The sequence below is a fragment of the Chiroxiphia lanceolata genome, chromosome 12 (assembly GCF_009829145.1).
Source record: "Chiroxiphia lanceolata isolate bChiLan1 chromosome 12, bChiLan1.pri, whole genome shotgun sequence".
In the NCBI taxonomy this organism is placed as follows: Eukaryota; Metazoa; Chordata; class Aves; order Passeriformes; family Pipridae; genus Chiroxiphia; species Chiroxiphia lanceolata.
Genome location: NC_045648.1, coordinates 14777102 through 14804019, shown reverse-complemented (window position 1 = coordinate 14804019; position 26918 = coordinate 14777102). Strand labels below are relative to the sequence as shown.

At 40.4% G+C, this 26918-nt stretch overlaps 2 protein-coding genes across 5 annotated transcripts in view; one reads left to right on the top strand and one right to left on the bottom strand.

The window, feature by feature from the left end:
* The window catches only part of MYO1E (myosin IE), a 242838-nt gene that overhangs the window by 131172 nt on the left and 84748 nt on the right, over nt 1-26918 (top strand). For all 3 annotated transcript variants that reach the window (XM_032700486.1, XM_032700487.1, XM_032700488.1), the window contains exon 5: nt 227-316. The gene's annotated coding sequence lies outside the window, so the exon portion shown is untranslated. The remainder of the gene's footprint in view (nt 1-226; nt 317-26918) is intronic.
* FAM81A (family with sequence similarity 81 member A) lies at nt 3824-25520 on the bottom strand. Of its 2 annotated transcripts, XM_032700493.1 has the most exons (11): nt 25276-25520; nt 23028-23397; nt 21684-21751; nt 21053-21130; nt 20171-20444; nt 19268-19386; nt 13065-13194; nt 11742-11848; nt 10482-10617; nt 9907-10102; nt 3824-9490 (listed from the first exon to the last, which is right to left on the bottom strand). In XM_032700493.1, the coding sequence occupies exons 3-11, from the start codon at nt 21728-21730 to the stop codon at nt 9351-9353; spliced, it is 1227 nt and encodes a 408-aa protein (XP_032556384.1). In that variant the 5' UTR covers nt 21731-21751; nt 23028-23397; nt 25276-25520; the 3' UTR covers nt 3824-9350. The 2 variants fall into 2 exon arrangements, with proteins under 2 accessions (XP_032556384.1, XP_032556385.1); XM_032700494.1 differs by lacking the exon at nt 21053-21130 and having other exon boundaries at nt 25276-25518.

Below are 26918 nucleotides of genomic sequence, written 5' to 3'. Positions count from 1 at the left end.
TTAAATCTTAATATCATGTTTGTTTTCTTATGAAAGTAACTAATTGCAGAACTGCTGATTTGGGGTTTTTTTTTCTCATTTATTAATGGTGTCTGGGGATTCGGAGAGCATCTTAGAGATGGTGTTAGCACACATTCAGGTTAATTATTTAAGAAATTTATTCCTGTAATTCATCATCCACTGAGGATTATTGAGATATTTTCAATGCATCCTATTTCTTCCACAGGGACTACATAGAGCATGAAGAAAATGAGAATATCCTTGTCAAATTGATGGGGCTGAGACACAAAGCAAGTTAGAAGAAGATGGCAGCCAGGTAAGTTTTTGAATTTCTCTCTTTGAACACCTTGCTAGAGCCACATGAATCTGGAGAGTCTTCTTTTAGGAGGCAGAGTGGTGCAGAGATACTGGGAATACATGCAGGACTTAAATGTGTTCTTCTCTCTCCATTTGTGCTGAGTACCTTATAGGAATGGATTCAAAATTCATTAGGAAAAACGAGTATGATTGTTTAAATTAATGCTTGTATTGCTGGTGGAACTGAGGCCTAGTGACAAAGCATGTTTCTGTGTATGACATGAGCTATCACAGTTAAAGGAAATGATCATGGAATCATGGAATATCCTGAGCTGGAGGGTTCCACAACAACCACTGAGTCCAGCTCCTGGCCCTGCACAGAACAACCCCAGGGGTCACACCATGTGCCTGAGAGTATTGTTCAAACACTCCTGGAATTCTGTCAGGCTGGTGCTGTGACCACTTCCCTGGGGAACCTGTTCAGTGCCCAAGCATCCTCTGTGTGAAGGATGGCATTGCTAAGGCAGTGTTATTTCAAACTGCAGATTATCCCAAATACAGTTTTTTTCCTGACTTTTCTGAGTGACTCCTGTAAGGTTTAGACATCCAGGACAGAGTATTCCCCTTCCTGAATGCTGTTTGTAAGACAGATCAAAGAACCTGTTCTTACAATAGATTAAAAACTCATTACTGTCTTCAAAACCAATTCTTGTCCCCTGGGAGAAGGAAGATTCCGACATGATAAGTTGATTTTGTTTTTTGATTTATAATACAGTGTTATTTATAAAAGTTCTTGAAGTGAATCACTGAATTCTGAACTTTGAATCTCTCCGCAAATAGCAACAATGAAACTTGCCTTAGGTGTAAATGAGCAGCAATTTAAATATTAACTATCAGTTGATATTTCACATTGCTTCCCACATACCCATTTATAAAACAGTCAAGCTGCAAGCTTTGTATAAATAACATTTACTTACTGCCACGGTTTAATTGAAAGCTTGGTGTTTGAGGATGGTTGATACGGGGAAGTGGGAACTAGTAATGACTGCTACTACTTGCTGTGTCATAGCTTTGCTGTGTAGACTTGAGAGATGACTAAAATTAATGGTGTGCCATTTCCTCTGACTTGAATTGTTATAATCCCTATCCAACAGAGATATTGTAAACCTGATAATTATTTTATCATACAACAAAGTTGTACTGGCGTGGGTACACATCACTAGAGTGCAGTAAAAACATGTTTACAAAGAGTCCTTCACCTTCTGGGAACTTGAAACCATCAGGTTCAGTAGTGGGTGAATTAAAGATGATGGGTAACAAAAACTCATTAATATAGTACTTTAATTGCCTTGAGTGAAGGAAAAAAACATAGAAAGAAAGACCATTACTTGTCTGGAACATTGTTTTGCAATGGTTTTCTGTCAATAGCAAACTGGGAGTTAAAATTGGTCACAGTTTGTGAGAACCAGAGCATTGCATTACTTGCTGTTGTTTACACTTCTCTTTTTCTTTCTTGCACGAATTCCATTCAAGTCTCTCATAACTTTTTTTTTTAACTTGTGCACAGATGAGGGAAAATTTGGGATTTAGGTGGTAGTAGATTGTCACAAGAAACCTTAGTGTGAGCAGAAACTGCTCTGTGGGGTGTTGGCTAACAGTAGAATTGAAACCACAGTCACAGAAAGGTATCTATGTATTTGATTAATACATTCACAGAGTCACAGAATGTTCTGAGCTGGAAGGGACTCACAAGGATCATTGAGTTCATGTCTTGAGTGAATGGCCTGTACAGGGATCAAACCCCTGACCTTGGCAGTTTTAGCACTGAGCTAATCAGGGTCAATCTGACACACCCCACACGAGCAAAGCATTTAAAATACGTCTTGTACTCATGTGCAAACCAGGTTCATCATGGGTGAAACTGCAAATTTGTTTAATTGCAAAATATAAGATGTACTGTAAATGCCTCATATGAATATGTATAGACATTTCAGTATTAACTACTACAGGCTTCTGTGAGCAGGAGTATAAATAACACCTGAGGTTGTTTATCATTTTCAATTAGTCATGACACATGGCCTTGGGCTAGAAAGACCCTGAGAGCCAGACCCTCTGCTGCTGTTCCTCCAGGCCTTTCCTTGTTTCTCTGACCGCCCGTGAAGCAAAAAGCTCTCAAATGAGCATCACTGGGCATTTTATTTATTTGTCCTTCTACTTCTGAATGACTATTAAAATACCTTCTTAGTGAAAATCTTGTTGTTCTATTCTTAATACCATAATATTCCATTGCCCTTGGCAGATGCAAACACAGATGATTGTCTTGTTGTAGCACAGATGACCCCATTCCTGTCCTTGTTGTTTAAATCTTGCCTGGAATCCTCAGTTGTTCCCCTCTCACCTCTGTGAGCACTGTTTCCAGGGCCAAAGACAAGCAGGAAGAGCTTCACAGTCAACATGAAATGTATGAGGTTCTTTGGTCTCTGCTTGGGCTTAGACCTTTTCTGTCTTATTTGTGGAGTTTTTCCTCCTTTAGTTTGCTTTATTGGGAGCTAAGCTGTAGTAATACAGGGGGAGAAGGGCTTTTTTACCCTGGTGTGGTGTTTGCCATGTGAAGTTCCTGCCCATTTGTGTCAGACAGTCCCAGCCTATCCCTAGTAGACCACAAGGAGACTCACCCTGAACTGAATCTCTGGCTTTGCCTTTGTAATAAATTTGTTTTAACAAGTGCTGCCCGTAATGCATAATCCTGTGATTTATTGAAATAATCTGTATGACTTTCCTTGGTGCTTCCTACCTGCTGAAATCCAGTTCTTGCAGACATGCTCCTGCCTGCCTTTGCCTGACAGGAATAGTGACATCAAGTGGCAGTGGGGCCTCAGGGACAGAATAATACTCAATTCCCTTCACCCTTTTTCCTCATGATTTTTTTTTAATTTGACATTGTGTGGGAGTTACCACAGCGTGGACAACCTAATAAGGGTAAAAAATTAATTTACCACTAGGGAGTTTACAGAAATAAAGGGAATGGGTCCAAATAGATAAAGATAATCGGCCCAAACTAGCCCAAAATCTATCTGGAGATTCAGGATTCCACCCTTGTGCTGTCTCATGGTGTCAGTGTTGGATTTTCTTCATCTCCCCTCACTCTGGATAATGGAGATACATTACTAAAATAAACAGTGATAATATTATACTATTCATTTCTTGTCTTGTTAGTCCATGATAACTGGAAATCCAAAATTTTAAGTAATGGTTGAGATTTTGCCATTACTGAAAGGTCTTTCCCAACCTAAACAATTGTATGATTCTAAGATACCAGGAGACCATACCAGAGACCAGCAGTCCCTTTTGCTTTGCAATATAAAACATTATACATGCAAAGGGGAAAGCAAGCAGTTTCTGCTGCGAGCTGCCACGTTCATTTTAGGGAGATTAATCTCACAAAGGAAAGCATATGTGGAACTGGGTCACAGCACTTCACATGTTCAAGCTTGTGTAAGATACAAAGTGATCAATCCCCATAAGATCTTTGTAAAGTGAACAAGGTTTATTATTTATAGTAGTAAACAGGCTGGCATTTATCTTTTCAAAGCATGGCAGTAGCATAAAATATGTTTTAACTTTTGTTGTTTTCAGTTATTTGCATTTTAAAAGCTCTACTTTGAGTCGTTATACCTTTCTTGAGTTTCATGATTTATATAATAAGATACTTGCATGTACTGAAATGACAATTCTCAAAGCCAGTGAAGAATAAAAGAGCGTGGCACAGCATGGAAATTCAGTGTTATAATATGAAGGCATATATATTCTAATATGCAATTATTGCACCTTTTTAAGTTATTCTTAATGGAGATAGCAAGATCACGAAGCCCCCCTAGCAGAGTGGATGCCCTACCTCCCAGTCCTGATACCATCAGGAAATGTAGCACAAGAGTGAGACAGCACAGTCAGCGAAATTTGTCTTCATTTATAGTCTAATTCAACTTCAATCACGTAGAAGGGGAGCCTGTTTAGTGCAGTGGTGTTAGAAAATGAGCCTTAGCAGAAGCTGAAGTCAGGTTTAATGACATTAACTGTTTGGAGTATGTGCAGCAGTGCATGATGTGTTTAATTCCTGTCACTCTACAAGAAGCAATTTTCCTTTCTCCTTTCTCACCAGCAATTCCTACTCATCCTCTCATTCAGTTTGGGCTTTTTGTTCCATGACAATTACTGCTTCGGTTTTCTCCCTAAACTTGATCCTGGTTACTTATACATCACTAATGCTCTGCTGAGCTAAGAGCATTTTTCACTGATCTATGCCAGCAAAAGTCATGGCTCTCCCACATATTTTGTAATGTTGAGGCTATTTATTGAGATAATCCTTGCATGGATTGAGAGCAGCTTTTTGTGTTAGGTCCAGAGCTTCATCTGGTGGTAACTGTTCAGGTTGTCCTGTGGTCTGTCAGCCAAAGTCAGCCTCGGAGGGGGAGGAAATGCTGGGTGAGGAGCCTCTTCTGCAAGTCTGCAGCAGCTCCTGGGATGAGCAGTGTGAAATGCTGCATGTTGCTCTTTGAGCTTTACTTGATTTAAGATCTAATGCTTTAGAAGTACTGCCCCCGATTTTTTTTTCTGGATTTGGGAGCTGGTTTGGGAGTTTTTCATGCTTTGTGTTGACCGAAGTTCTGCTGGCAGAAAAGGTAGCAGAGAGCTTTGGTCCCAAGCAGCATTCCCTGTGCATTGTCCAAAGGAGCATCACAATCACCCTCAGAGTATTTTACTTAATTAATCATCTGCCTTTATTGAGATTTTACAGAGTGATGCTTTTAGAATATTTTTTTGCTTTTGTCAGAGTACTATTAAATGCTTTTTAGTATTTAACTATTATTGTAATAGCGTTGTTAAATACTTCCAGCCCCGCCTCAGTGCTATTGCGGCACCTATGGATCACACAGGTACATTTAGCATCGTCCTTCACTCGCCAAGAGTAACAGTGACACCCTGTGGCAAATTCAGTAGAGGCCTTGCGCTGAATTTCCTGGTTTTCTTTCAAATTTGCCTCCGAATTTCTTACACCGTGGGGAGTATCACAGGAGGATCCCTCCTCTGCACATCAGTTCATCAGGGGTTCATCAGTTTGTCATTTGTCTCTCGTTATACGTTTCCATTACTGGAATACATGTCTAATGAGCACTTTAATTCTAAGATACAGAGAACACTCTGTGCCCCAGATGGCCAGATGCTTGAGAAGGTGGAGCAGGAAACACAAATTGAGAAAAGAAGAAAATATTACATTTCAGTTTAAATTGACTTCACAGGAATATACTGCTGTTCATTGACTTTCATACTGTTTTTCTCTGACATGGAAACTGTCTACTGAACTGTATCAGAATGTAATGACAAAGATATCCACAATATAAAGGTATCCACAATACAAAACTGTACTACATAAACAAATACATGTTGAAGTTAGGATCCTCCTTTTAACTTACTTGCATCATTCCTTTGGTTTGCTTAATGAACCTAAATAGCACAATTGCTCTGTAATTACTGTCATAATTCTGATTCCCAGTTAAGTCCCTCACTGCACAGTACTATAGTTCTACTGTGTTATCTCATGCTGATATAAAAGGCATGTACCCCAGTTAAATATTTTTCAATGAGTTTAACCTTTGACACTCAATTATGCCTTTCAGGCAACATAGCTGGCTGAATACTACGGTCTGCACACTGCAAATGGTTTAAGCCTCATGCATGCAAAAGAGCTGACAAAAGAAAGATTTTAAAACTTCATGAGAGGAATTGGTCTGCTTTTGGCCATTTTGGGAGTTTTATGGTCGTGGGTTTTTTGAGTTGGGTGTTGTTGGTTTGGTGGGTTTTTTATGGGTGTAGGAAGAAGAAAAAAGTTAAAAAATATTGGACAAATACCCCTGTGAAACTTCATATGAATCTTCTGTTATACACAGATTGCCTTAAAAAATTAATGGACATGCAGGGAAGAATGTCATAAATTAGATTTTGTGTCCTGTGTGCTTGAAATTAAGCCCATTATGTCTTGTCCTATCAAGAGTCCATTCAGTTTAGGTGTTTGGGTGGCAGGACAGTTCTTTAAGCAGTGGAATAGACTGCATTAGTCAATGGCTTATTTTTCAAAGATTGTTCTAAGCAAGTTCCACAAGTGCCTATGGCAAATATTTTAGGTAGAGTTAGATCTGTTTCAAAGAAGAGAGAGGGAGCAGATGACTTCCCAAGGCTCCTCCCAGTCCTTCCTTTAGTGAGTTTATGGTTGTGTCAGGGAACTTTGTGTTTTAAATAGTATTTTGTGCACATCTACTTTCCCAAGTCTCGTTCTGTTTGCTCGGGTTCCATCCAGAAAAACAGTGCCCCTCTCAGTACCTCTTCCCTTTGGTGGGCTCTACAGCCCCGTGTTTGGTGCCCACAGAGAGTGACCCACAGCACGAGTGCTTGTGTTGAACAAAGCAAGCACATTGCTCCCACTATCCAAAGCCCTGAAGGACTGGCACACAGCAATCCCACTGGAGACCAGCGTGGAAGGGAAAATAAAGGGGCAGCTCCACTTTCAGGCCCAGCTGTTTCCTTCTATTTGGCTTTACAGGATGTCTGCAGGTCAGGGCTCAGAATGAAGCTCTGGTAGCCCCAGTGTCTGTGCACTGCCCTCCTGGCTCCCTGGTTGTTCCTCCTTGCTGTTCCTGAGGGGAGCATTCTGCCATACGAGGTTAAGATGAAGACACAGGGATCCTCACTGTCCCTTGAAGAACTCACTTATCCCATATGAGCACTCCCTGACAGCCTGTGCAGACAAGACATTGTTGACCTGTGTCTCCCTCCAGGGAGCACTTCAGAGCTTGAAGACATGGCTTGACATTAGGTTTTACCTCAATATTAGTTTATTTGGGCTCTTAGTTATTTGCTTTAGCTGAAATTTAGGGAAAAACATTTTTAAACCAGCAAAAGTAAAACTGGATAGGGCTTCATGTGTTGTTTTTTATATGGATCAATCACACGAGATTTTTACAAGAGAAACTTTTTATTAAAATCCTGAATAAATTGTTTCTCTGATTCCTTGTATGCTCTTTATATCATACCAGATTCCCTCAGGTACAGACTTCCAATTACAGAACAAAAAAATTATTTGGTGTTTGTTCTGTCTCTTTTTGTTTCTTTCTTTGTTATTTTCTTTTTTTTTTTTTTTTTTTAGTGAAACATCTGTAATAGCTTTTCCACTGCACATGGCTAAATATTTAAGAATAGATAAGAATACATATGTGGAGCAAGAATCAATTTTTAAGGCAATTCTTAAGAAATATTTGCAAGCATTTCATTGTGTCTCTTTAGGGAACTGGGCTTTCCCCTTAGCTGCCCTTGTAAATACATTTCAGAGCACATGGATGGTAACAAAGCTGCCTCTGTCATTCCTGGTTTGTGTCAGCATTGGAAGCCAGAGCTGCAAAAGCTTCATGTATCTTTGAGACTTTGAATTGCTTTCAACTATATAGGAAGTGAATATAAAATGAGGTGTTAGACCTGTAAAGATGAGTGCATTTCCTTGATTTTTACACACTGCACTGTCTTACTGAAGTTAATAGCGTAAGATTTCAGAGCAGGTTTTTTATTCTTTGTTTGTTTTAAATATGGTGACTCTGTGGGCCAAACCATCTTTCATGGAAGGGATGAGAAATTTGCCACTGATTTTCCAGCTAAGAATAGTTTTTGCAATACTAGCTGAAAGAAAAATCCATTAAGAATAGTGTAGAGACATCCTATTTATTTATTTATGTTAACACTAATGTGAATTGTGTGAATTAGTAGTACTTTTGTATATGAATTACTGTTAATAGTATAAATTAATAGGATACTGGATGAGGTCTTTTATTCTTCTCGAGTGTTTAATCCTGCATGACTTGCAAACATGAGAAGCAATATATCATGCTCTTAATGAGGAAGTCAAATTAACATATATATTTTTTCCTATCTAGATTAATATGCCCCATGGGTGCTGACTTTGATTATGTAATCCCTTCTGTGAATGGAAATTATTATCTGGAAATACTGTGAATGCAATTAGCAATTTGAATCTGCTAAACTATTAGTCTACTTAAATATGATGAATCAGTTCTTTTACTTCAATGAATATTTCTAAGGAGAACATAAACTGCATTTTATTTTGCATTACATTCTCCAGACAGGTCAGATTATCACCTTCTCTTTTGTTTTCAAACCTTTCTAAGTTTTTATCAATACAATGAAGCAAGTCACAGGAACACATGCCCACTTAAAAAATATTTTATATACATGTTTTACCTTGTCTCAACTCCACCTGGTTGTTAATTCTAAAAGGTTACAATACTTAAGACCATGTGATTAAAGTTTCTTACGTTGTTCATGAATCATCTTAGTCTACAACTACATTATATAACACTATTTAGTTTTCACACACAGAGGATATTTGCAAAACTAAACAAACATTTTCTGATGGCATCTAGATTTTGAACTTTGTTTTTTTTAGTGCCAATTCTACCTCCCCAGGAAGTCAATAGTAGAGAAAGTCACTGTAAAAATGTCCACTGATTTCAACTAAGTAATTTGCATCAAGATGGAGAACCTTGCCAAATTCATATTAAGCAAATTATATCAAGTTGTCTTTATTTTTTTTTAAAAAGAGGGATGGGGTGTAATGGGGTGGGTGCAGGTGCTTATATATAAAAGTATGTGTGTATACATATATATATATATACTGCCCAAGCCTGCAATACTGGAATGCCTTTAGCAAATTAGGTGCCAGCTTCACCAATATATTACTCCAGTTTTACACAGTGCTTAATTTCCTGACAGCAACTAGAGTAGTGCAGTGGCAAATGAGCACCTCAGCCCCGAGGGCTGGTTGTTGGTTATCCATGAAGAGCCTGCATTTACTGCTTTGAGCCAACACACAGACCTGGGTGACAGCAGCATGTCACTGGTACATGCAGGTAATTTGGGTCACAGACTGGAACAAGACTAGAGTCTGCCTACTGAGCCAGGTAAACATGAATCTCTCAGACAAAATCTTGCAGTCATGGTCCAGCCTCTCCCCATCTTGGAACCTCCTGCTTCATTTGGTGGATCTGCTTCTGTAGTTCGTCTCTGTCCAGCTTCATTTTTGCTTCTAGAACTTGCCGCAGAGACCCAATGCTCTCATAGATGGCTGCAAATCCTAATTGCAGGTGAGAATGCCATTAGTCCATACCCAAGAGCAAGAGCATCCCATAACCACTGTCAGAATGTGCTTCCCACTGTAACACCCTGCTTTGCACTAGGAACAGCAAAAGTTCTGAAGGAAAATAGGATGTAACTGTGTTGGTGGCAAAAATGCCCCTGGTCACAGCCGAGCTATGGCTGTGTGTGCTCTGGGGAGGGCACTGCCAAGCTGGCAGGATAACAATAATACCCCTCATTGCTGGGAATGTCACACCCAGTGAAAATCCTGATTAATGCCACAGGTGTAGCCATTACATCCGCCCCAAAAGTATTTAAATTACTGTGATACAAACAAGGACATTTTGTATATTCTTATAAGTTGATCATGGTTACCACAATTCAGAGTAAAGGACTTGATGACTATGGTCCTACCAGCATTGACTTCAGCTTTCATTTCTTTTATATCTTCATTTATCTCGTTTTGGAGTTTGCCAATGCGAATATTTATCCTTTCTTCAGTCTGTTTTGCTTCATGTGCTTCCATGGTTATCTTCTGCATTTCTTCTGTTTTCTCAATTTTCTCTGCCATTTGGTTGAATTTCATCTCAAAAGCTCTCTCACTCATTTCCTGGAGCCCAGAAAAAGAATTTTAATGATTTACTCTGCATATGAAATAACAGTAGTCTTTCAAAAATATTAAATAGATACTGACTGTCTTTGATCTGGAATTCAAAGGTGTAAGGAATTATACTTTTTTATAAAATGATTTTAACTGACTTGATTACTGTAGGCTAAAATACTGATCTATTTAGCAGTGATCAGATTTATTTAAAAATGCTCAGGTTGTGGGAATGTTATACTTTACATCAGTGAAGACATTTAGGCAAATACAGATGCAGTTTGAAAATCTCACTCAAATAGTAGCTCAATTATATCATCTTAGTTATTAATAAAGCATTTTGAATTACTTCCTGAGTAGTACTATAGGACATTTTAGAGAAACTTACCGTGTTTTCCTTAAAAGTCAGTGAGAGTTGTTCAACTTTTTGCACAAGCTCTTTTTCAATCTTTTCATGTTCCTGTTCCAACCAGCTACGTGCAGACAAAATCTGACTGCTGAGTTCCTCAATGGCATTTTTTAATCTAAGAGCACAACAGAAGTTAGCAGGTACAAAAGGGCAGAACTGGTCCTTCAGCAGTGACTTTTTTTATGAACGTGTTCATAAAATAACATAATGGCAATTTGATACATTCTTCTCACCATATTAAGGTGAGTCTTTGAATTGTAAGGCTACTAAACTGGATAAAGTAACATTGTTTTAGAAAATAAAGGTGAAAGAGCACAACAAAACAGCAGTTATTTATACAGAACTCATCACAAATTTTGAAGCCTAGCAGATGAAAATTTATTGTGGTATTGAAAATAGAATATGATCATCCATTCAGATTATAATCTTTGTGCCCAGAGGTCTTAAATCAGAACAAAGATTTGGTAACCATTTATTTTGGTGGCAATGCTGGTTCAAGTGGCCCCACTTACATTGCCTGTACCCACCTCAGCTTCACACCAACCAAATGTGCCAATGAAACTGTTTCTTTTCTCCAGTGAGTATTTGAACTCTGGGTCTATTCTCTCATCTGGTTTGCCAGCAGTTCTACTGATGTCACTGGTGGGATTGCAGGAGGATGGCAATAAGCAGTAAGGACTAAGGATGTGGATGGCTTATACCAGAACTGCCTGGAGAGGAGTTAATATCTGAATTGAATATAATGTCCCCATATAATGTCTGGTAGTAGCACAGTACCTTATCATTAATAATTTAGGTATTTCAGTTATATTCGTGTTTGAAGCCAATTTAAAGCAGTTACACTTTGTGAATGCTGTGCTTTGCTTCCTGCTTGAGTGGAACATCTTGCCCTGCTCTGGACAGCCACCTCCAGCTTTCACTGTTTGGCACAGTTCTTGCAGAAGAGCAAGGAAGGCACCAGGCCACTCTTACAAAAATCCTTAGTTGTGTCATTTAATATGAGTTCTGCCCAAATATTTAACTAGGGACTTAATGAACTTTTCAAAATTGCCTAAGCACATCAGGGGCAGGATTCCTGGTGAAAGCAAGTCCCACTTGACAGACCATTGTGCTTTCATAATATCTGTGGAGCAAATACGTATTCAGAGAGGTTCGTGCTTTTGTAGACCTGAAGATTGCAACAGTCAGACTTGGAAAACTGAGGCCCTGCCTCCCAGGATGCAGGGCAGCAGCACTTACTTGGTGTCCAGGAGTTGTAGCTGTTGGTTGCTCTCTTTGTAGGCAACCTTGAGCTTTGCTTCTTGCTGCATTATCGATTGCTCTACTCTGCTCAGCAGGTGAGAAATCTGAAACAAAATTTAGAATTTACTATTTTTCAGCAGCATTTCATCACAGTTTCATTTGTGACATTTTCATAACAGCAGGGAAGGTCTTAGAGAGATCAATTCTGCTAATGTTTCTAAAATTATTGAATTGGCATATTTTACTTTATCTTGAAAAATACAATATCTCTTAACATGAAAGTATCAACATTTTGAAAACTGTAATTTTTTTTTTTGCCTTAAATAATTGAAATAGTTTTGCCTTGAAACCATCTGCCTGCTCCCCCCTTGAGACAGCTGGATTTGCAGAATCCAAACATCTCCACGTTGCCACATAAGCACAGTAAATAAATAGCAAAGCACTCCACCAGCAGTGAGGGGTGTGCTCCATCACTCTGTGTATAATGGCTACTGCAGGGACAGAAGGGCTGGGTTTAACTGGGGATAGGTCATTACTAGAAGAAAATATTTCTCACCAAAACAACCATCCCACTTTCACAAAACAGTTCTGGCTTACAAGATGCATGACAACATCCTCCTGACATGCTAAGGTACTACACTGAGCCTTCTGAGAAAGGTAAAGTGGATTTTAACCATTTACCTACCGCAAAATGAAGATGTAAAATACTTTTGTTGACCAAGAAAATGGGAAGGCCTTGAGATGGAGATATGAAGAATCCTTTTCCTTAATGTCACAAGTCTCTGCTTGTATCTAGTGCTCACTTCCATTCTCAAACCCAATGGAAGAGAAACCTGACGGACAGATTAATGGATTCACAGAACCCAGAGCCAGTTTTGTTTTGCAGACCTTCAAAAATCGTGTTCAAACAGATAAAGAATCATCCTGGGAAGGCCAAAACATACAGGGAGAGACACTGATGCTTGCACTGTTGTAGTTTTGTGGAGCATCCATGCCACGTTCACATTCCAACCTCAGGAAGCCATTCAGGCCAGAAATCACTGACTTTTGTTCGTTCCTGGAGTCCTTTCAGATGCCTTTACACACTAGTCCCTTCTACACAGCATGCTGAAGGCAGAAATTAAGGACCTTTTTTCAGTTAGACCAGTACACTAACGCAGGTAGGTACCAATATTCAATGTAATAACGACTGAGAGCAGCTACACCTCTCCATTTGTAAATCTGTGACCTCCCAGGATAATAATTAACAGTACTGGCATCTGTGGGAATTAGACTGTAACGCTTACCTGTACGTGGATTGCTTTGGTCTAAATACCATACCTGTATTTCTGCCTCTTTGATTTTAGATTCTAAGATCAGCTTGGAGGTGTGTTGGTCTTTACTTAGGCTCTGAAGTCTTTCATATGTAATTTTATGCTCTGCAGACAGTCTGGCTAACCCAGCATCACACCTGTTTGAATAGATAAAAGAAAAAAGCAACAGCTACATAGAATAGGAGGTCCAGGCTTTTTAAATTTTCCAGTTTATACTGGCCATTTCTGTGAAATTGCTGGCTGTCTAGGGAAACCATGTCTTATGAGACTATAAGAATTGTCATGTATATCTCATAGTATTCAGCAAACTGCTCCCAAATGGGCTCGAGGTCCAATAGTCTGACACACATTTCAGTCATCTTGACACTGCCACAATATGGGCAGGCTGTGTTATCAGTCAGGGAAATCACATCAGAAAGGCAAAGGTGCACAATTCCATTACCTTGTGTTTTTGTCATACTCCAGAATACATCTGATTGGGTGTGTATGATTTCGCCTACATGATGAGAAGCCTTAATGATTAAGGACCATTTTTTAATTATTGTAGCTTTGTATTTTTATTTGTGAAACAGTAGTATACAATTATGTAGTAAACAACACAGGGCAAATTTTAGGGTTCTTAGTCTTTATTTAGGTAAATAAATAAATTGTCACTGAAAGCAGTGGCAATTTTGTCTCAGAAAAGATTATGAAATGAAGTCCTGGAACACAATAATTATTGTTTCTTTTCTTCATATTGGAACATTTGATGCTGTAACATTTTCAGTCTAAATGTGCTCTAGAATATGTGCATTTTCTACCAGACTTCAAAAAGAATTTGACCAGGTGGATTTCATCTACAGTAATACAATAAAGGCATTAACTGAGCTGTAAAAATGTACATACTGTGATTTCAGGAGTAAGACCTCTGTGAAGTATGACTCATGGACAGTTTTTTGCTAAGGGAAATATGTAACCAGCAATGTTACCAAATTCGATCTAGAAAACTGCTGGGGAACAGACAGCAGTTACAATCTGAGGGAGAAAAAGGCAATAAAATGGAACAAGCTGAGGCACGTTAAGTCATTACCTAAACCAGTGACACACTTTATGCCCTTTTTAGTCACACTTCAGTTTGCAGGCTTTCATTTCAACGTGCATTTTCATCACCTCGGTTACAGTAACTGCCATTATGATTAAACATGAGGGGAAAGTCCCAACTAAGATGGCAAATGGAGCATTTGCTTATTATTATGGTACGATTTCAATAAGAGAATAATCAGTCATGCAAAATAGCACATAGACATTACAAAAGTTTTGGAAATCAATTTCTGGTGTAGCGGTTGAGCACAGTGAGAGCAGTGAGTAATATCTGTAGGAAGACCAGCTGAGGTTTACACAGCACTGAACTTTACTTTTGGGTCTCACAATCAGGCACTTCTTTTAGAAAGATGAGGAAAACCAAATCTCTCCCCGTTGTTATGATCAGAGAGAATCAGAGCAGTGAAATCATCTCACATCTAATCACCAAAATGCTGTGGGCTCCAAAAATGGTTAGTTTTGTTTCTCTGAGGCATGACTGAAAATATAAAAAGCAACAGCTTTGAAACTACTGAAGCAAATGTAAACAGCGAGCATCTGTAATTCTTTTTAAAGCAAATAAATGTTCTGGCTTTAATCACAGAGCATTTCTTTTCTTCATGGAACTCAGTTACCTGGTCAAAGGGTTTATGTAGTTCCATGGTAACTGAAACACTAAAATTCTGACTGTGTTAATTTAGTGCCAGCCTGGTGTGTATTGATCAGATTATTTTGGTTTTTCCGCTATATCTGTTGTACACACTCACAAACACCTGATCAGTTTTGACCTGGAAGAAAATATTAGTGTTCGGTATCAAAGAATGAGGTTCTGATATTAGCTATGTGATACACATTTTCAGTTAAAAAGTTAGGACAGTTAAATAACTTCGCTCCCTGCTTCCACTGGCTTTCAAACAGAAAGGGAGGCAGTAATGAGATGAACATATGGAAAAGCATGGGCTTTCTAACACTTTTGATTCAGGTTTCTACTGTATGATGGGTTGGAAGATAATCAACAATCTAAACACAAGGGAACATTATAGCTTGGAATTTTTCCCTGTTAAAAAAAAAAAAAGAGAGAGGGGAGAAAAAAAATGGCACACCACAATCCCCACTGAATTCCCCACACCTCTGGAAGTTCTTCTTTGAATCTTCTTTACGGATTCATATTAAAATGACAATAGAAGTCTTCTTAAAAATAGAAATACATGTTTCTGAAGGCTGTATTTGATTTAATCAGACTGTCTCTATAGATGTAGCCAGTGGGCTATGGGTATAAAGACAGAAGGTGGAAACAAGTTTCAAGGTTTGGTCATCCTAAAAGCACAAGGAAAGACAGGAGAAATAGATTAAGATTTCTAGGATGGATCCTGGTTTAAAAATATAAGAGCTGAATATAAAACAGTTTTGTACAAAAAAGTGCACAATAAATAATTCTCTGAAATACTGAAGCTGTCCATAAAAACAACCCAGGGCAGTTTTTCATATTCAGTTGCACAAGTGCACTGTTGAAATTTGGACCAAAGGTGCACTAGAATGTGTTTGTTTTGCTACTGTTTCCTTTGGGGGGACAGTTTCTGAAAGTTCTGATTGCAAGCTGTGTACTTAGGGGAGATTGGTAAACGAAGAATAAATGGAGAGTTTTCATACTGCTAAGTATTATCCTCAATTTCAGAATGCAGTAGAATTCTAGAAACCAGTAAAGTTTATTATAAACAGTTAAATTATCAAACAACTGCCTTCCAAGCTGTAGTAAGCAAAAGCAGTAGTTATTTTTCTGGCACACTGAAGAGCATTTTTGTTGTCTTCAACCTCTAAAAATCCAAAGACAGAGGTTGCTCCAGTCAGTGTATCACTAGAGCCTAGATAAGGCTGAGAGCTATGCCAGTACTCTGCACCTGGGTACTCTATACCTGTGCTGTAATGGTACCCAGAGAGATGTTAATGTTCCTATTTTATTATAACAGGAGAGGTTTCAATTAAAATGCCAGTGTTTCAGTGAAAAACAAGCAGTGAAAGGCAAGTTGACACGTGCAGGGCAGGCAGCAGGAAGGACCAGCAGAGCTGCTGGATGGTGCTGGTGTGGCCCAGGAGCCCAGAGCAGCCCCCCCTGCTCACCTCCTACACAGCAAGAGCCAGAGCACAGCAGATTTATTGTACCCAAGAAGTTCATAAATTCAGCGCGTCCCAGACGCATCAGACTCATTTTCTGTGCAGTGCAGGAAAATCTGCCCACATCTAATGAGTCCAGGTTGTCTGAAATGAATCAGTTCTATAATGTATATAAAAAAATCATCTATACATGCAAAGTAGGCCGAGTTAGAACACGCAGAGTTGCTGTTTCTCTGGATGTTTTAGCCATCAGGAAGCTTCTAGAAACAGCTATTGATATCTTTACAAGGAGGCTGCTGCATTTAAACTTTCCAGACAAATGTTCATAGTACACAAGTAATTCTCTAAATAAATGATAAGGCACTACTACTGAATTTTATGACTTAGTATTGTTAAATCTATGTTATATAAAATTGATAACATCAGGGACAGGAGGCTGGAGAAATGGATCTACTGGCATCTATTTAATTCTCTGCTGAATGTGTCACTGTATTTAACAGAGGTAATATTTTTTTCTTAAAGTTAATAATAATGCTGATTCTTGGGAATCCTTCATGGTGAACATTGTGATAGTGCTTTACAAATTCATCCATAAATTGTGCTTAGTGAGAAATGGTCCAGAGACATGAGCAGCAATGTGTATTCAGTCATTTCCTGATAGTAATAGTAGTTGATTTTATGATTGAGTGAGGTGTGTCCAAACCTCATTCCTCCAAACCAGGGGAGTGTGGTTTGGAGCTGTGCTTCAGAACTGCATGTACATGTAGGGATCCCTGTTCTCATCATCAGAAGCAGCAACCCTCAAGAAATAACAAGACAGCTGTTTGATGATATATTGACATGTTACAGAACAGCTGGTGTTAGGAAATAAACACCACTCTCTCCAATACTGAAGTTGAATAGGATGTTTAATGTGCATGTAATTACTGGAACTGAAATTTGGCCAGAATCCTAAGACTGACACTAAAACTATTACATGACCAGCGGGCTCAGATTTTGGGATTTACTGTAGTGCAGAGTGTATGAATTGAGCCACACTGAGTGTGTGTCTGCACACCACCAGCCAGAGCACACGGGCTGGACTCAGTGAGCCTGTCACTGCAGCCCGAGCCACACCTTCACTGGGGCTGAAAGCTGATGCACAGTAAGCTGGTGACCCACAGGAACTTGATCATGTTTCTAATGTTTCACTCTGAACTCTTCTGAAAGCTAGCACGGCTAGATGTGAAAGTAAAATTGCATTAGGTGAGTAAAGTTTATTTTATGTAAGGAACATTGGCTAGAGTAATTAGAAAATGTTTATCCCAGGGAAAATTCTGTATTGTGCCAACAGCACAACAAACCACTGTCTTGACCATATTCTCCAGCTGGTGCTGTAATCATTATTCACAGCAACACTAATTTTCAAAGTAGAATATGTCTGTAAATAAAGGCAAACAGTTTTCCCTCACGGAACACTGCTTTAACTTGATTTCTGATAAAGGGAAGATTTTTTTTCTTCCTCATTCAGGGAATTTTTGTCTGTAGAGAGCATGCTGAATGGAAGCACAGAGGGCATAAGAGAAGATAACAGTTAAAAGACAATAAACTGATTCTCTTAGGGTAATGACTACAAATAGCCTGCAGTTGTTGCACAGCCTGACATAAGGCAGATGGGTTTAATCTCATACAATTATCAGATAAATTGCAACCCAAGCACAGTACCAGGGCGGTGCCCTTAGTAAATAAAGGAGGAAATGCTGGCACAGAGCGTGCCAGTCCCCACCACTCCCCTTCTGAGCACTCAGGGCAGGCAAGGGCTCTGCTTTGACGTCCAGGCCAGCACCTGTTTCTTCTCTTGAGTTCTGTTATTGAAGGCAAAGACATTTTGCTTCCCAAGGTGTCAATAATGGTGTTGCTCCAAATGTGGACCCCTCTCAGGACGTAGTATGATCTCAAAGTGGACTTTTTATATAAAGAAGCAGGAAGATCTAGGCATGTATTTAAGGGGATTTTTCAGTGAGATACATATATGTGTGTGTGTCTCTCTCTTTCTCTTTCAATCAGTTTTCTGATTTGACAAAATAAACTAGTTCATTCATTTTTGCTAAAGCATAGTGCATAACTTACTAAATTTTTAATTCTTTTTAAAACCTCTCTGAAATATTATTTACAAAATGGGCTATGAAAGTTACAGTGGAAGCTTCAGGCAACTGAATAATTTATGAGAAAACTTCAGTTCAAGAAAATTCCTCCCTGATTTTTTCTGTAGCCTTTTGAAGGTTATCACTAAATCAGCTGACATACAAAGAAGAAAGAAAAATTACCTGTGCAATATAGACAATAGGTCAAATTCAGGATAAGTATAGCTCCATCAGAGTTATCAGCCAAGCTGCTTTAGGCCAGATTAGGTCCTTTCTCTGTAGCTGTACATATCCTCTGTCTTTTGTGTTCAACTTTAGGGACACTTAAGCCCATGTTGCCGTACTGGGGTTTCTAAACATGTCATTGATGGCACAGTGAAGTCTGTGTAGCTGCACAATTGTAAGCTGGAGTATCAGGCAGCCTGTAAAACCTCTATTATTGTATAGCTTTCTGTTCCTTATGTGTCACGTAGCCTGTGGTTTTTAATATGGCTAACCAACAACTGAATGTGCAGATTTTTATTTCTAAAACATATGCAAAAATGTGCAACTATTTTGTTCTTCACAAGTGCAGATTGTTCTGTGCTGTCTTTCTAATTGTGCTAATTAATGTGTTTCAAAGATACATGAGTCTAACCACAGTACTTTTTAAAGCTGAACCAAATCCAAATTTGCCAGAGGAATTTGAAGTCATTTATTTAAAACTAATTTCAGGAATTTTAGGAATTAAGTGTGATATTATTAAGTTTAATACGTAATACTGGAATGCAAAGGATTATTATTCATTCAACACAGAGCAAAATTATCCTGGGAATTTTGCCAAAGTTGAATTCAGCCCATTATCATTCACGTTAATACTTCAAGATTAAAGCAAGATTAACTAGCCCCCAAAATACAGTTCCATGTTGACTTTTACCTTGCAACTCTTCCCCGAAGATCCCCTAAGCCAGAAAGCTGCCGCATTTCCAGACTCTTCAGGGTAGAATTTGTTCCGTAGCTGAGATTGTCTCTGACACGTATCTGTTCCTGCAGCATCTACAAAGCATTCATATGCAAATAAAAGCTCAGTATGTCACATTTCATGTACACTTAAAATGTCACTCACTATTTTTCAGTCGTTCAGTACCCTCAGATAGCATTTTATTATTACTTTATTAAAACTTCGTCTTGCAATGTACTAAACCAGATATCTTTTAGGCATTTGATTATTTCTTGTTATTAGTGTCCAATCTGCACATAAATACCATAATATGCATAAAGTATAACTTGACAATAAAAATGAAAGGATAAAAGATATTGGTTTTTATCCTTTTATTTTCCCCACCACGCCCCTGTTGCTCACTGCAGCAGAGGTCACATGTGAAGTCATGGATCTGCATAGGATTAGGTCATAAAAATGAGCAGTTGGGTTTGGTTACTTGGTGTCATCAGTGAGTCAGAAGGGAAAGAAAGTTTATTACAGAGCTCAGGCATTTCCTAGTGTTTACACAGCACAGCCTTTGGACTGAACTTGAGCTGGGTATTAGTGTCGCATTAATTCATTTTTTCAAGATTTTCCAGTGCAGCTTTTGAAAGCAAGCTTATTAGAACCACAAAGGCTTCTGTGTTTATATGCTAATATCCTGTGCTATTTTCATAGCCCCTGAAAGAATTATGTAATTTGCAAACACTTTTTCAAGTTGTAAAAACAGTTTATAAACTTACAGGATCTTCAGACCTCGTCTGACCTCTGCTTATCCTGTGGTATAAACTTTCTTAGGAAATTAGCAGGAATAAGTAGCTGGGACGGCGTTCGTGCCGTGGAGCATTCCCGACATACCTCAATGTCCCGGTTGAGCTGCCTCACTATGGCCGTTATGTTTCGGATGTGCTCCTCCAGGAGCTGCCGGGCCAGCCGGTCTCCCCCCCCTTTGTTCTGCATTCTGTGCAGAGTGTGAACAATGTCCTCCTTAATGCGAAAAGCGTGTTCCACAAGGGCCGCCGTTGTTTTCTCATGGCTTAGGATCCTGTCTTCCAGCTGATCCACCAGGCTGGCAGATGCCAGCGGCACCGCTGTCAGCGCCTGGCTGTGCAGCGGGATGTTCCGAACCCGTCTAGTGCAGAAGAATATCCGAGATATTGTTAAGGTCCCACATAAAACTCTGCAATGGCTTTCCACGGGAGACAGTGCAATGCTATCTGAGTACTGGGAGAAGCCCCAAAATCCTCACAGAGGGCCCACTCCTACAAATAAGGAGTGCTGTGTTGGCTACTGCGTGTGTCTTGTACAAAGGCAGGTCAGGCTCCCTTTCATTCCCCTTAAGGGAGCTTACAAAAGCATAGGATCTTAAGAAAAGGACATTAGCATAATAAAAGGAGTTACAATTCAGAACTAGAATTTGATTAAGAATCCAAATTCAAGCCCCTTTATTGAGTTTCAAAAGTAATGTTATTTGCCTCTGCAGTTCCCAGGCTTAATCCAAGCCTTAACTGTAGAAGGTAGGTATTGTAAAACAAATGCAAACAGACTGAGATTAAAAAGCAGTAGCTTGTGTCAATTCCTTTTTTCAGTCTCTAGAGCTATCCTGTAATACACACAGAAGCTTGTTCCCCCATGAACTGGACAGGAGTATATGTGGGTACAGAAAGATCAAAATTATTCCAAACTTCTCATAGTCTTAGAACACAAATTTTCCCCCCAAAATAGCTTACATTTGGGTACCTTGAATATTTGTCTATATTTTTCAAGGGTGCAGTGCACTTGCATAGCTTCCATGGAATGCAATGGAGCTCATGGGTGCTGAAAGTAAAACAATTAGGCTGCTAATGCATGCAATCTTTTCCTGCCACTATATTCTCTAAAGAATAATGAAAATTTTCAGAAGCATAAGTGGAAGATACAAGTTCAACCCCACTTTGAAAGAGGAGATCTTTTCTTAGAACTGCATTATTTACTGTGCATTCTCATTTTCATTCCTATTAATAAGCCAAATGAGCAGTTCAGTTTCACCATGATGATACTGTAACAGATGCATGAGGACTCTTAATACAGGTCACGTTTGGCTCTGGGTTTTCACATTTGTTCCATGCTATTAGAAGACTGGCTAAAGTAAAGTATTGTTGGACTTCTACTCAGTTACAGTTTAAGTTATTTAATTTATTTGGGAAATGGTTAAGTAAAAGCTGAGCAAGGAATTGTGATTTGGGCCATGATTTGAATGTTTACAGTATTTCACTTTGCTTTGCATACTAATGCCAAAGTCCCAAGTCACAGCATTACTATATATAGGGAACCAAGAGACACATAATACTCTGCAATACGAAGATTTTAATTTTTATATTCCAAACTGTACCTTTCAGAAGGGGCAAGAGTTGGGAAGATTGGGCTTCGGTGGGCCATTTTCTGGTCAATAATTTATGTCTGTTGAAAAAGTACACATCGAATTATTGAGTAGTTTATATTGGCACTGAAATGACTAAATTCTTCTGCTTTAAGCGCACCTTTAAGTAAAGTTTAAGATTAAAAATAGATACAAAAGAACGGAGACTAAAAACTCCTAAAAAGCTTTTTATAGTGAAAATTATACTCTTGAAAAGGCAAGAGTGACAGCCTTGAAACTGAAATCTGTTGTTGACCTACAGAACCGGTTTGGCAGGACAAAGGTAAACAAACTTCTTGTCCCCAATCTGTTTCAGACATAATTAATGAATAATAAAGTAAGATCTATAGGATTATCATAAAACTTAGGAAAATATTGACTGGAGAGTCAAATACAAATGTTTCATTACAGCAGATTATTAGGGATAAGGCGCTTTTCAGGTAAAAGCATTGGCAGTCAGAAACCTAAATAAAATGTGTGACATCAACGTAGTTTAGCAAAATTGAGTCTTTTGCTAATTTGTCTTGAAATCTAAATGATCACACTTCATGTTGTAAGTAAATTCTTCTGTGGTAAGAATATAGATTATGGCTTTAATTTTTAGACAGTGCCAGCCAGACTGTGACAGACATTGCAGCAGAGTAGGTCTATTCAATAGCTTCAGAAAGATATTTTAATATCTTACTGTGATACCAGTACCTGGCTCAGAAGCTTTGTCTGCTGACAGAAATTAAATTAATGACAAAGATGTTAGCCTCAATCAAATCCAACCATTCTACCCTATATAAAACAAATCAACATTTTTAAGTATCAAGAGAATGAGCACGGCCTAAGCCTGAACTCCCTGGGAACCTAAAATCCTCACTGAAAACTAAAGGCTGATGTATGAAAAGAATTTTGCAATTGCTGATGAAATCCTGTGCATTATGCTCTACCAGTAGAAAGAGAAAAATGGGTTATGGAAATAAAATAGCCAAAGAGTGTTTGTGAAGAAGCAATAAGGCTGCCCTCCGAGATCTCAGAATGCAAAGCATGTTTGTGCTTTAGAAATGTATGAAAGCAGTGCCTGAGAGCAGAGAGCAAACATTGTCACAGTGTGTGTGTTCTATTTATAGCATGGTGCTTCAGAAACTACAAATTAGGGAAAAGAATAGTTTTAAGAAAGGTGGATTGCTGAGCAGCAGTGACAATAGACAGGAATTCAGAAGGTCGGAGTTTAACTCCTTGCTCAATCTCTGACCCACTGAACTTCAGACAAGTTACTTCCATGCCTAATGACTCAGTTTCCCCATATGGAAGAGAGATAACAGTACCTACCTCCCTGTTTAAGTTCTTACATGGCTATAAGTAAAAAGCAGGGTGTAAGAGCTGGGAATCATTGTGATGACTTCTGCATTCAAAATCCTGCACTGACACTGAAGGTCCAGTTCTGCAGTCTGTTCCTCACACCGTCGTTTCCCAGTTGTTGGTTTTTAAGCAATGCCACCACTCTCCAGATGTCCCTCCTGGCTGTATCCCCAGGTTACACCACCTGAGATCATGTACTCTTAGACCTCTGGGCCTTAACACATTTTAATGATCTTGATGCAGTGAAGCATTTGAATGCAGTTTAACTGTAAACACAGGGCTTATCCCACTGATTTAAGAAGAGCTATGTGTGCTACAGCAGCAAAGCACTGGATGCTACCTAGAAGAACAAAGAACAAATATTAAAGTTGGCACAGTAGCAGTCTCTTAGTGAAATAAACTTATAAAAGACAGCCAAACAGTGTTTTAATCTTACGCCCTTCGGTATCTATTTATTATCAATTGGAAAAAAATGTTTGCAGCAGAGGAAGCATAGGTTTGCTTGAAGCTTTAACTTTTTCTGCCAGACTACCATTAGACATGCAGCTAAATGCAAGTATCTTGAGAAATTGTGCACATGGAACAAAAGTCACTCAGATGAACGTCTCAGTCATTTGTTGTTGCTAACTTAAGCACTTCCCTCAGTACACAGTGAAATATCAGCAGTTATCGGATTTCTTGATCTGATCCAATAGCCAGAAAGGATGTGTTTAAGATCTTGTTCGGGGGTTGTGCAAAACTTTCCTGCAGTTTGGAGATATTTGCAATAAACAGTAACAAACAGATGTCAGAACTAATGACAAATTCCTTGTCTATGAGTGTATGTAATACCAACTTAGACTAGTAAATATAAAAGAAAACATAAGATGTTCTGACGCCTGGATTCAGAGAAGTGTAATTTCACATGGCTGCAATTCTAATGGCAGTAAACTGGGACCAAGTTAAATATCAGTTTAAATACTATCTACAGGTGCTTAATTTTATTTTAATGATGTTGTCTCCTACTTAATACTGCTATAGCAATTTAAGTCATGATATATTAACCCAGTAAATATTGGGTCGATTAATTTAGGTTACTGAATATTCCAAATATACTTGTCACATGGACAAGGTAAAAGATTTTCCCCAGCTGTGAACTGTATGCCTGATTGCCAAAAATAGCAGTTCACCTGACACACAGGGCAGCTTTTCCATAAAAACATGGACTACTTCCATATTGTTTCTTTAAGTCATTGATATCAGATGTGTAAAAATCACCCATGGAACCCGATGAAAAAACACTTTTAGCAATGTACAGTTCACTCCTTGCTATTTGTGCTGTGGCTTCCCTTCCCCACTTCTCAGACTGCCTTGCATGTTTATTTTCTGTGGATTCTCCATTTCTCCTGTTATGAAGGATAATCTCATCTGTAGTGTTCAGTTCCTCATCTTCCATGATAACCTACGTCTAATACTTGCTGTAATGTCTCTGCACCTCGGAGTGTTTTTCACATTCATTCTCACAATATGCCTGCGGGGTAGGAAAGCATTATTATCCCTGAAAACATAATTTCCTTCTGTTGCTGCTAGGGAAGTGAAGCACGGGGTGGGCTATGTGACTTGCCACAAGTCACACGGGAATCAAAGCAGACTGAAATACCTGCCTAGGCAAACACTTTAATCACTCTTTTCTTCTTAAAATAGCAACCGCTTTGGTTGCTGCGCAGGGAACGTGTGACACCACCCCGGCAGCTTCCCAGTGTTACTCTGAAGTGCTCTGGGGCGACGCTTTGGAGTAAGAGAAAAAGTCCTTGTGTTGCACCTCAGCAAAAAGACGGGTCAAAAGGCGGCGGTGTCGGGGAGAACCAGTCCCCGCCGGCCCCCTCTGAACTGGGGTGCGAGGGGTGCGGGAGGGACCCCCCGGCAGCGCCGCGCCCGCGGCTCCGGGCCAGGCCAAGGGCCCTCTGGGGAAACAGGTGCGACGGTCGTGCCCGTGCCGAGGGCTCTGAGCGGGGGGATGGCGCCGGAGCCCTGCCCTGCCCTGCCCTGCCCTGCCCTGCCCTGCCCTGCCCTGCCCTGCCCGCGGCTCGGCCCCGTGGCGCGGGGTCACGGGTGGGCGCAGCGATGGCTGCGGGGAACACGGGGCGTGCGACAGGCGACAGGACACCACGGGTCACACACCACTCACGGCCATGCAACACGGAGGGACAGAGCCGGGACGGGCTCTGCGCTCACTCACCGCTGCTGGCTCGGGGCAGGGCAGGGCTGCCCGCCGCTCCCGCGCATCCCCGGTCCGAGCCCCGCTCCGCTCCCGAGCGCCGTGACCGCCGCTGCGCCGCCGGGGGCCCGTCCGTCCGTCCGTCCGTCTGTCCGTCTGCCTTCCCGGCCGGCTGCGCGGAGCGGAGCGGCTGGGCTGGGAGCGCAGGGGAGCGCTGGATGGGAGCGCTGGAAGGGAGCGGGGCGGCCGCCGCAGGCCGGGCTGCGGGAGCGGGAGCGGTTGCCAGGACGCCGTCGCCATGGGAACGCGCTGGAGCCCGGGGCGGGCGGGAGGGAGCCCTTGGCATCGCCCCCTCCCCGCAGCTATTTCCCGGCAGCGCCCGACCCTCGGGAAGGAGGGAGGGGAAGGGCCCTGCACACACTCGAGGGTCGGGGTCGAGCGGTGGGCACGGAGCGGGGGCAGTGCCCGCGCCTCCCGCGCCCGCAAGCACCGGCCCCCAGACGGAAAGTTCGGCGGTGGCAAACAGCGGTGACTCCGAGTTTCGAGCCGAGAGTATGACTAAAGGCATGGGGGTTTCCAGGGCTCATATCAAACCGTGTCGGAATACAAGATTGTTGAAATCAATGGCAAATACTAATCTTATTTGTGAGAGATTTCCAGGTTACATTTTCAAACGAGACCTAACGTGCAGCTTCAGTGAAACTTCACATATCACAGCAAATGAGAGCTGTCTGCTTGTACAGCAGAGGCGTGCGAGCTGAGAGAAAGTATTACTAGATAAACAAATCCACAGAGGGTGTGTCTGCCTTCACTTTTGTTCCTGCTTGTGTCGTTCCTTGGATTTCCTTAGTTACCATCACCTTGAGTAAACAAAGGTAAATGAAATCTGAGGCAAACTGCACCACTTCACTCTGAAATAGCAGATTGTCTCTGTTTTTAGTTAAAATCCATGCCACATCCAATATTGTTGTATAGGCAAACCATTGCAGGACTGGGAATCAGTCATGTGAAGGATAAAAGGGTTATACTGTGCACATGCTATAGTGGAAAACAGGACAGGGTCTGAATCCTCACTCTGATTGACCTGTTTATTTAAAAATTCGATGATTATTTTATCATCAAAAGATCGGGCCAGAAAGAAAACATGCCATAAGTGCTTTCAAAATTATGAACTGAGAGTCATAGGATTGTGGGATAATTCAGCTTACAATGGACCCAGGAGAGCACTTGGCCAACCTCCTGCTCCAGGCGAGGCCATTGATGAGGCCAAATGCAGTTGCTCAGGGTTTTACCCAACCTGCTCTTGAAAACCTTCAAGGATGGAGGCCCTCCAACTTTTCTGGACAGCCTGTTATCACCCATGCTTGTTTGGCTGCTGGGGGAAGAACATTTTCCTTATACCTAGTCCAGAACCCCTCTTGTTTGCATCTATGTTGTTTTCCCACCATGTGCCATGGTGAAGAGTTGAACTTCGCCATCTCGATGACTTCCTCACAGATGCTGGGGGCTCTTGTTAGGTCCCCCAAAGTCTCCTTTCATCAGGCTGAGCAATCTCTGCACTCCCAGCCTTTCCTCAGGGATCCAGCCCCCAATCATCTCACGGGCCTCTGCTGAACTTGCTGATGTACACAGCTGTATTCCCTGACCTGGCCAAACTGGACTGA